At 44.3% G+C, this 11,655-nt stretch overlaps 1 protein-coding gene across 1 annotated transcript in view; it reads left to right on the plus strand.

Moving 5' to 3' along the window:
• The window catches only part of Atp8b1 (ATPase phospholipid transporting 8B1), a 134,269-nt gene that overhangs the window by 46,610 nt on the left and 76,004 nt on the right, over nucleotides 1-11,655 (plus strand). The window contains exon 2 of the mRNA XM_028774197.1: nucleotides 8,528-8,730. Coding sequence (XP_028630030.1) covers nucleotides 8,550-8,730 — 181 coding nt within the window. The 5' untranslated portion in view covers nucleotides 8,528-8,549. The remainder of the gene's footprint in view (nucleotides 1-8,527; nucleotides 8,731-11,655) is intronic.

An 11,655-nucleotide genomic window follows, 5' to 3' on the forward strand; every position in this document is an offset into this window, starting at 1 on the left:
GGAGAGGGGAGGAGAGGGGAGAGGGGAGGAGAGGGGAGGAGAGGGGAGAGGGGAGGAGAGGGGAGGAGAGGGGAGAGGGGAGGAGAGGGGAGGAGAGGGGAGAGGGGAGGAGAGGGGAGGAGAGGGGAGAGGGGAGGAGAGGGGAGGAGAGGGGAGAGGGGAGGAGAGGGGAGGAGAGGGGAGAGGGGAGGAGAGGGGAGGAGAGGGGAGAGGGGAGGAGAGGGGAGAGGAGAGAGGAGAGAAGAGAGAAGAGAGAGAGAATAAGTAAGAAGAAAATGCCTTTTATTTTTGAAAGCTTTATTAATCTATGAAAAAGACAAACTTGAGAGTGGGCAGAAATGAACGTTCTGAGTTTCTCTGTCTGAGCTTCGGCTCCCTGGACATGAACCAAGTTATACAACAAAGATGTTATTGACTGGGGTCATGGGCCTTCCCTGGGTCTGGGTTCCCGGTTCCCATTGCTATTATGAATGCACAGAGCCCATCTTGCCTGGTACTGGTGAAACTTTTGGTCTGGGCCTATTTCTCTCCCATTTAAATCTAGAGTTCTATAATGGCATCAGAAATGTCTGTTTTTATCAATTCAACTCGAGGGTGTTTTGTTGTGAAGATAGGAATTCTGACTTCCCCTGCCTAGGTTCCCTTTCCTCCTCCTCAGCCTGCCCTCCCCTGTTAAGGAGGGGTGAGGGTATCACTACTGCATTTATCACATTACAAATATTAGGCAGGCAAGTGTATAAGTGCTGTTTGTTAGAGGGGTGACTACACAAATCCTACTGTTTATCCCTCCTGTCTTCTGGGCTTTGTGACCTTGATGGCTGGATAATTCACTGAGACATATGGAAAATCTGGGGCAAAAAAGTCCTACTGTAGTGAAGCTTCTCCATGCTTCCTGGTCCCTACCTGTCTGCTTGGTTTAGGCACATGTCTTAGTTACTATTGTAGTGCTGTGATATGATGCCATGACCAAGGCAACTTATCAAAGAAAGTGTTTCATTTAGGCTTAAGGTTTCAGAGGATTAGAGTCCTTGATAACAGAGCGGAGTCATCAGGAGGGAGAAAAATACTGGCAATGGCACCCACCCACAGACACTTGCTTCCAATGATATATGTCTTCCAACAAGTCAACACCTCTTAATTCTTCCCAAACAGCTCTACCAACTAGGGATCAAGTATTAAAACATATAACTCTATGGGAGACAATTTCATTCAAACCACCACAACAGGTCTGCAGGCAGGTTCAGAGCCTAGTTACCAGCAGGGACATTCCATTTGAGAGGCTGTCCTTGGGGAAGGCAGGTTTATCTTGGGGTATTTCCCACATGAAGAAGATAAGGGAGGCAGAGCCAGCTAGAGAGAGTCCTGTGCATTGAGAGTACATGGGAGCCTGTCACCGTTCCATTACAATGATGAAAAGCTTTGAGTTATGCCAACTTATAAGGTGAACAGGCTTCTGTAGTGCAGTTGTTGAGGGTAAAAGTCACAATGGTGGGGACTCGTGCTGTCAATGTTCTCATCTCAAACAGGAAGCCAGACAGAGGCTGGATGGCCCAGACTCGGGCTTTCTTAACAATCCTCTTCAGAGAACTAACCTCAGTCCTTTTGGGGAGCTCAATGCTCCCACTAGACTCTTAATGACCCCAGGCTCTCCCATACATGGACCCTTGGGGGAAATAAAAACCCTATCTACACCTTACAGTACCTGGTAGGCTTTGACACACTGTGCATACTAAGGCCCCTCTCTGAGAAAGCATCGTGGGATTGAGAGGCTGCACCCTCTTTGGTAGACTTAGGCTTTGTCTTGAAAGTCTTTATCCTTCAAAAACAAGGAAAAAGCAGGGAATAGAACTTAGCAGTCACACACCCTGGGACTTTCACAAGCTTTAGTTGTCTACATCAAGGAACTCTTACCCCACCTGAAAGCCATATGGTTCCCTCCCCTTTTCTATGGGAAATGTGAGCTTTCAACACGCTAAATTATGCACTGAAGTTACAAACTAGTGAATCTTGGAGCTGAAGTTCAAATCCAGGCCCATGCTCCTTTCTTCCCTCTCTGCCTTTCTGTCTTCCTCCTTTCTTTTCTTCCTTCCTTTCTTGAACAGGCCCTCACAGTTTAGCCCAGGCTAGCCTCAAACCTGTGTTCCATCTGCCTGGGCCTCCCAAGTAGTGTACAGGCTGTACTGCCAAGCCCAGCCCCCATTCTGGCACGGCGGTGGGGTGGGGTGGGGTGGGAGGGCTATAGTATAAACCTGAAGACCAGCGCTTGGCCCAGGAAGATTGTCATTGTGGCGTGTCCCTTAGCATCTGTTTCCATTCCCTGATACCCAGCCAGTTTCTGGTGGCTTGTTGGAGATCCAGGACTCCTCAGCTGAGCTTTGCTTTTTAAAAGCGGACTCATCACATGCTCTCATCCCAGCAGAATATCCTATATCCTATAGTAACTAGGAGTTAGAAGCTCTACCACCTTTAACCATCCAGTCCCTTGAGATGGTAACTTTTTGCCTCATCTCTGCCTGTTCTGCTGGTACCTAGAATGAGAATCCCAAGGAACGGGGCATTGGGGGAGGATGAGGAGGATGTAGGTAGATTTGATCTTAAGTCAAGTTGTGTTACTAGTCAGGAAGATAAATTTTTCCAACGTGTGGTAATATTCATTTTATAAAGTTATAGTAGTTATTCCAAGGCTGAACTCAAACAACTTTCCTTTTCAAGGTGCACACAGTGTGCATTTTAAGCAGTTGATGTGTTGATGTGGCAATGTGAAGCCTACCCCCCAAAAAACTATAAGCAATTTAGTGGCTCCTTGCAAGTAAGCTGACTGAGGGCAGTTTCTAAGGATAGATTACAGAAAATTCCCTGAATGCTATAGCTCAGTGATAAATTAAAAATCAGAGTATAAGTTATTTGTCTATTTGCTGTTTCCTCTCTGTCTCTCTGTCTGTCTCTGTCTGTCTGTCTCTGTCTCTGTCTTTCTCTCTTTCCCTCTCTCTTTCTCTCTCTCTTTCTTTCTCTTTCCATGTGTGTGTGTCTCAGGGTCCCCTGAGACAGGCTGGCCCCCACTGGTAGAACTGAAGCTGCCCTTGAATTATTGATCCACTTGCCCTCCCCTCCCTGGTGCTTAGATTACACTCATATGCCATTGCCCATTTACAAGGTCCCACATTGTTAGGCAAGCACTCCACTTATATATCTTCATCCTTTTTGTTTGTTGTTTGAAACCAGGTTTCACATAGTACACATTAGCTGCAAGTACTACGTAGTAGCCAAAGCTGGCCTTGAACTCTGGGTACGAGTGTGTGTGTCAGCCAGAAGTCAGCCTTCCACCTTATTTGGGGTGACAAGGCCTCTCAGTGAACTCTTCAGTTTGGCTAGACTGGCTAACCAGTGAGCCCCAGGTATCTGTTTGTGCCTACCTCCCCAGCAATGGAACTCTAGGAACTCACTACTGTGCCAAACTGGATTTTAACATGTGTATCTGAACTCAGGTCTTTGAGCTTGCATGACAAGTGTTTTACCAGCTGAGCTGGCTCCTTGACCTTGAATTCTTGAGCCTTCTGCCCTTACCTCTAAAAGGCTGAGATTACAGACTCGTGCCACCATATCAAGCTCTGTTGTTCCTTTTAGAACATGATCATGCTATACAGGTTAAGGGGGGACATGCCATCTTGGGGGCTGGCAAGATGGCTCAGCAGTTAAGAGTGCTTGCCCACATAGCTGATACGCTGAGTTCCATCCCCAGGTCCCAAATGATGGAAGGAGAGAAATGACTCCTGAAGTTGCTCCCTGTCCTCTACATGTGTGATCTAGTGTAGACAGACAGACAGACAGACACACACACACACACACACACACACACACACACACACACGCTTGTTAATAAAAATATCATCATATTTTGTCATGGATGTGTAGGAAGGTTCACAACTACAGCATCCTCACAGCAAGCGGAGATGCTACTGTGTCATCCTAGTGATTGCCTGGTCAACATCTTTTCTGGTTACATACTCAAGAAAGAATGAGGGAGGTAACACCCCCAAATCAAAATGGCAACTCTTCTTATTAAGGGACATTTTCCCCTTAATGACTGTTTTACCTGGTAGTAGTTTATTTCTCATCCCCCAAATATGTTCTATTTACCCAGTTTGTTAAGAATTTTATTTGGCTTTGGACATGTTGGCCAGTTGTCTTATTGATCTTATTTAATTTCATTATAGTTTTAGGGTCAGCAGGCTGTTTCTATAAAGGGCCAGAGAGCAAATACTTTAGGGTTTGAGTCCTCATGGTGTCCATAGTGAGTACTGTAGTTTGCATGGTTCCTGCAGCCATAGGCAATAATGCCTAGATGAATGAACAAAACTGTTCCAATAGGACTTGAAGAAAGAGGCGACGGGCCAAGTAGAGCCCCTGGGCTATAATTTACCAACTGCTGTCTAGACTACTTGTCCCGTAAGTACAGAATCAAGATTACACCCTCTTTGGCAGATGTGGCACCTGGCCTGGGATATTGTGGTGGGCAAGAAAGGTTGGTCCTTACATGCAGTGCCTTCAGAACCTTACTAGAATCCCTGCTGTGTTTCCTATGCATGCTAAGGTCTTGACCAATTTTTTTTGATGGTCTCGAAAGAGCCAGCCTCTGAAAGAGCTCTATAGTGCTAGACTTCTGAACTTGGCTGTTTTGTTGAATTTGTTTTCATCTTTACTGAGTTTCAAATTTTGAGCCTTCATCCAATATTGTTGGAATCTGGTAATACCAGGTAGGAGGTATGAACTGGAGGTCAATAGCAAAGAATGTTGATAGCAAACACTTCTCTTTGCTATCTTTGTCTCCAGATCTTTGCCCTCTGTGTCTCCAGATCTTTGAATACCAAATAATGTGGCTCTGGGTTTCTGTAGAGCAGTGGTTCTTATCCTTCCCGATGCTTCAACCTTTTAATACAGTTCCTCATGTTGTGGTGACCCCCAACCATAAAATTATTTTTGTTGCTACCTCATAACTGTAATTTTGCTACTGTTATGAATCATAATGTAAATATCTGTAATTTCTGATGGTCTTAGGTGACTCCTGCGAAAGGGTCATTTGATCCCCAAAGGAGTCACAATACACAGATTGAGAACCATTACATTAGTGATTGTGGTCTAGTCGGGTTCCTATGTGTTCATACTTGTGAAAATGCTAGGAAAGATACAAATAATAACGTTACCTGCGGAGGTGGTCAGGTACCCCACCTGTTCCATGTGATCGACAGACGGGGACTTTGACACTGTAGTCTAAATAATAAGAGTCACTCATGCTTAGGCTGAGGAAGAGCAGGATCAAAGGCCCTGAGGCAGGGAAGATATGTTTGGTTAATGAACTGAGCAACTCTGTGATGTGGATACTGTTATTTCCTCTTACAAAGGAGGAGATGGAAGTTCAACTGCTGAGTATCAGTCTGGACCAAGCTCTCCTTCAGGGGAGTGTATGAAATACTAAGAGGTGGGAAACCACCATCTAGAAACATTTTAGGTGGTAAGATATAACAAATTTTCCACTTCAGCCATAGCCTCCTACAAGTTGATTAGCAATGGATAGAAGTGTGAGTAGCTCACCCAGAGCAGTTTGGAGCCTTTTCAAAGAGAGCGTATTATGCTTATATACTAACTAAAGCATCGATGCTACCGTATAATAAAACCAAATCAGGTTAATTAAGGTACGAGTGACATCGAGGGATTGATAAACCAACAGAAATCTGAAAAGAAGAAATAACAAACTCCACAATGAAAATCCAAACCAAACCAAACAAGCAAACAAACAAAAAGCTGGTATATCTACTGGCCATTGACATGTTTACCGAAGAAGAAACAAAGCATGCTGACTGGATGGACCCGGAGAGGAAAGGGTCATGCCCATGCTTAACTGTACCAGGAAGACTCCATTTTTAAGGGCATGGTAGTCTGCATTTTAGGCATAATTTTGGAGCAGGAACAGTGCGAAGTCTAGATGAGCCCTTCTGTTTGTTGTTGTAAATAACACTTATCTAATGATGGACACAATGGCTAACAGTGGCTACTGGCTAATGTTTACTGAGTCCTTGCTATCGGTGACCCACTAATTGGAGTACTTTGTATGCGTCATTCACTTAAAGATTCATTTGTATCTATGTATGTGGGTATGGCCATAGGCTCGAGAGTGCTCTCTGGCCTCCAATTCCCTGGAGCTAGAATGACAGGTCGTTGTGAGTCACCCAGTGTAGGTTCCTGGAACCAAACTTGTGTCCTCTGGAGAGGAAGCAAGTGCTCTTAGCCCCCAAGCCCTCCCTCCAGTCCTAGTCTTTATACTTAAAATAATGCATGCCAGGTGCTGACATCTGCATCAGTAACTAATGACTCTGTTTCTATGGACCTACAGCTTGCCTTTCCCCCACAATGCATTGTGGCATCATTCAGTGCTCTCTCTCCCAGTCATTTTCTAAATTGATGTACACCATTCCACTGAATGAGAGCTGATTCATTTGTGTAGTGGACACTCTTTTTTTTTTTTCTCGTTTTTTTCGAGACAGGGTTTCTCTGTGTAGTCCTGGCTGTCCTGGAACTTACTCTGTAGACCAGGCTGGCCTCGAACTCAGAAATCCGCCTGCCTCTGCCTCCCAAGTGCTGGGATTAAAGGCGTGCACCACCACCGCCTGGTGTTGACACTCTTTAGATACCTGCTTGCTTCTGGTTTTTACTGTTTTAACTCACACTAGACTTTTTTTATATGGATTTTTCCCCCATATAAAACTAGAAAAGTAGCCGGGCAGTGGTGGCGCATGCCTTTAATCCCAGCACTTGGGAGGCAGAGGCAGGTGGATTTCTGAGTTCGAGGCCAGCCTGATCTACAGAGTAAATTCTAGGTCAGTCAGGGCTACACAGAGAAACCCCGTCTCGAAAAACAAAACAACCTTGAAAAGTGCTTACACCCATTGGTACAAATGCTACCCTAGATCGTTGATCTCAGCGTTCAGAGACTGAGGCAGGACAATGGTAAACCCAGGACTAGCCTGGGGTGCACAATGAGATGCTGTTATAAATAAAAATAAAAAAAAAAAATGCTACTCTAGATGTCCAAGATGCTGGGTTTGGTGTAAAACATGCACTCATGTCAAGAGTTCCTCTGCAAGCAACTTACACCTAATTAAAGTACAGAATAGGCTATAGCACAGAGTAGAGTATAAGAGATATTTCCTGGAAAGTGATTGTTATTGTCATGAGGTTTCCAATATTCCAGAGTCTTGGTTTTCTTCTCAGGGGAGAACACATAATGATGCCCTCCTCAGGGTGATATGAAACTTTCAAAGGTGCGGTGTTTATGAAGCCCTTAGTCCAGGGACTGGTGTATACTTCACACTAAGTGAATGTGGGCTGCTACTGCTCCCAATACTCAGTACTCAGACTGACACTTGGGTAAATAATGGCAGGCTGCATGACTGTCCTCAAGTAACCCAAGGAATTTGTGTAAATATTTTCCCAATATAAATATAACTCCGGGCACCCTTGTTTCCAGTGTAGAACTACTTTATGCAACAGCATACCCTCAAACAAATTCTAGAGAGGAAGGGAGGATGGTGGTGGGAGGAGGACAGGAGATGGAAGGAGTGTTTGTTCCTTGTTGCAAACTGATTAAAGACTTGAAGCATTAGCATTCGCTGTTCCAGTTCTGTCTAAAGTGGGAAATAAAATTCCACAAAACATATTAATATAATGCAAATAAGTGTGTATTTCTGGGTACCGTAAAGCTTTTCTTTTTTAAACCAGAAAGCAGTTGTTGTTGCTACATGAATCATGCTTTAATACTGTTTAATCTATTTCATTTTTATTTTAACATTAAGTGTGACCCTACTAAATTTATTACATTGGGTAGAGATGGACCACTTGAAATATTACTCTTAAGGTTTGTGCAGCCTCCTAGAAGGAAAGAATTGAGAGAGATTGAGTCTTGTATGGTTTTCTTTGTGTGTGTTATATGTGAGTATTATATATGGGTACATGTGTGTTTGCAGGGACATATACACATGAGGTACCAGAAGTAACAGTGGGTATCTTCCTCAGGTCCTCCTGCTCCTGTGTAACACACACTTATAAACTGAGCCTCTTTTTTTCTCTCAATTCTGATCTGTCACTTAACCAATAGTGTTTTTGTTCTTATTGCATATCAAGTTAAACTTTTAGATCACTATTTACGAATAATTTGCATTGTCAGTGGGTCAGTGTTCTATAAAAAGGAGGTTTTCTTGTTTTGGGTTTTTTTTTGTTTTTTTGTTTGTTTGTTTTTGTTTTTGTTTTTTGAGACAGGGTTTCTCTGTGTAGCCTGGGCTGTCCTGGAACTCACTCTGTAGACCAGGCAGGCCTTGAACTCAGAAATCTGCCTGCCTCTGCCTCCCAAGTGCTGGGATTAAAGGCGTGTGCCACCACCACCTGGCTAAAAAGGAGTCTTAAGACAGGATGCAGCAAGATACAGTCTAACACAGGAAAGTCACGGTTCACTCCTGTTTCCTCCTTTCCTCTCCAGGTAGTTCCAATTTGCCAGCAGAATGAACACAGAAAGAGACTCAGAAACAACATTTGATGAGGAGTCTCAGCCCAACGATGAAGTGGTTCCCTACAGCGATGATGAAACCGAAGACGAACTTGAAGACCAGGGGCCTGCAGTTGAACCAGAACAGAATCGTGTCAACAGAGAAGCCGAGAAAAAGAGAGAGACATTCCGGAAAGGTGACTGGGTGATGGGTCTGCTGAGGGTGGACTGTATGTGTGGATGCTTTATGGGTCAAGAAAAATGTACCAAAGTTGACTCGTCTATTTCACGTGGTCTAGGAGGGCATCTTCCTCCTTTGATGTCCTCCTAGGTTGGCACTGTGCAAGTACCCATCATCCCCAGCATGACAAGGGCGGGAGCGCATATCTGACAAGTTCTGTCAAGAAATCAGAAGGTTTGCATTTATTTTGCAAAGGGACTGGTGTATAGAAGAGTCAGCTTGTTACTGCAGTCAGGAATCTAAAAAGAATTACATGCCAATCATAATAATAAATAAAATTTTGTCTAAATGATTTGCATTGCTAAATATCATAAGAACTAATGCAGATCTATTGATATCTGAGGTTAGGGAGGTAGCTCAGTGGGTAAGAGCATTTGATGTGTAAGCATGAGGACTTGAGTTCAAATCCACAGCACCCTTATAAAACAAAACAAAACTGAGTATGTCTATTCACACACCTGTAACTCTAGTTCAGTGTTAGGCAGAGGAGTCGGGGGGCTTTCTGGCTGCTAGCTTAACTCCAGGTTCAGTAAGAGACTTTGTCTCTGGGAAATAAAGCAGAGATAGTAGAGAATGACACCTGATATCTCCCTCTGGCCTTTCTCTGCACACAGGCGCAAGCACACCCGAGCATACAGTTGATCATATACCATATACTTGTGTGTCTATGAGGGTTGGCTCATGTGCCCACAAATAGATTAACAAGAGCACTATCCACACACAGTCTTTACACTGTGCTAAAATAAATCCACTTTGGCGAATATTCAACTATTCAACCAGTGGGTACCACGCTCTGAAATGTGTCTTTACTCTGCTCATCAGACATGAAGATATCACACACTGAGGGCTGCTTCCAAGAGAAGTCTCAGAGGCAAGGACTCCTTGGAGGAGTGATATTGAAACATCTCCTGGACTGTACATTGGGATCAGGACAGAGCTCTGAGCTCTTGGCCTTTCTAATGCTTCCCAGTACTTTAGGGGACCTTGGAGCATCCCTACCTTTTGTTCAGTCACTTGGCTCTGGCCCTCCAGAAAGAATTTTTGTTGGTTATGTTTTCATGTTTACTTTAAAAATATTTGTATTTAATTCTTTGAGAATTTTATACAATGCATTTTAATTAGTTTACCCCCAATTCCTCACTTTAATTCCTCCCAAATCTATGGCCACTTCCCTACCCGCTCAGTTTTGTTTCTCCTTTGTCTTTTCATTTAATAACCCAATAATTCCAACTCATGCTACCCATATACTACTGAGCATGGGGCCATCCACGAGAACATGGTCAGTCAATCTACCAGGAATCATACCTTTAAAGGAAACTGACTCTCCCTACCCCAGAAGCCATAACTGTTTGTAGCTCCTCAGTTAAGGACAGGAGCTTAAAACCCATTCCCACTCCTTACTTGAATTTTGACTGGTTTGATCCTGTACTAGCAGCCACAGTTACTGAGAGTCTTTGAGTGCCTTGGTCCTGTCCTATCTAGAAGACTCATTGTGCTCTGGTCCTCTCCAACTTTTACAACCTTTCTGCCACCTCTTCCTTGATGATCCCTGAGCTTTGAAGAGGTCGTGACTATAGATGTCTCATTTGTGGCTGGGCACACATTACTGCATTTTGAATACTTGTGAATTTATGCATTAACTACTATCTATTACTTGAAAAATAAATCTTCTCTAGTGGACCGAGTCAGCTACACTAAACTATAGGTAAAGAGATACAGATTTAGAAAACAATTTCGCTACTATGTCTATTCAGCAAAATTATAGCAGTAACTTCATTCCTGCGGCCCACAAACTCCTTAGCCGTTGGTTCTCAGCTTGCTTTGCAGTTGCAGACATGTTTCCATCTGTGGAGTAGGGCCTTAAATTTGAGCAGAAAGTAGTTGGTTATTGGCACAGCATCCATGTCGCTATTATACAGACAGTCATATCTTGCCCCTCTGGTCACTATTGCAACTCACAGAGCTCACAGCAGAGTCAGACTATCGACGGCTCTCCCCACCCAGCAGCCTTCAGAGCGCCTTCTAGTATTAAGAGAGCTAGCCATCATGGAGGAAACTTCCTGTTCAGTCCCAGCCTGATTTCTCCATGTCCTGTAAGCTATATGTGTGTGTGGTGTCAGAAGAAATTATTTTTATGGGTCTCTATTTGCCACGAGGGGCCAGTCTGCAGCAGCCCATACTTCTTGCCTGAGTCAGGCCGACTTCAGACATAGAGTCGAGCCGAGTAGCTTTTCATCTGGAAGGACAGACAGGAAACACTGTAGGCTTTGCAGGCCTCACAGTCCTTGCCAAACGTTCTCTACCAATGAAATGGCCACAGACAGTGGCCATTTGGGCAGCAGAATGTGGCTTACTCTCTTTCCTATACTTTCCCTTGTGGATTTACTGGTTCCTGCTGCTTACCCCATCCTGGCAAGTAAATGTGACTTTCTCTGTGGCTTGCCTGCTCCTGAGAAAATTGAGTCTTTTCTCTTTGAACCCCAGGCTTGTCTAAGAATCAAGTTTTCTCACTGGCTGCCCTAGATTCTAGCAGGAGAAATAGTTTTTCATTGCTGAGTGTGCCTCCCTGTGACTTGCAGCCCTCCAGATGGTTTCCCCAGCTCAGCACAAGAACCGCTGCTTTCTCTGAAGTCATGCCTCCCGTTTTGCCCTGTAGGGCAGGGATACCTTCCCTGCCACTCCCTGCCAGATGCTTTCCTTTTTGTGGTCTGCACCTAGCTAAACCTTTTTCCTCCCCTGAACAGTTTTGAGAGAGACAAGTACGAGGTGTAGTGGAACATATCTGTCATCCCAGAACTTAGGAGGATCACAAGTTTAAAGACAGTCAGTCCCAGGTCAGCCTGGGCCAGCCACATAGCAAGATCCTGTGTCAAAAGGATCA

Source organism: Grammomys surdaster, unplaced genomic scaffold (assembly GCF_004785775.1).
Source record: "Grammomys surdaster isolate TR1022 unplaced genomic scaffold, NIH_TR_1.0 239, whole genome shotgun sequence".
Lineage (NCBI taxonomy): Eukaryota > Metazoa > Chordata > Mammalia > Rodentia > Muridae > Grammomys > Grammomys surdaster.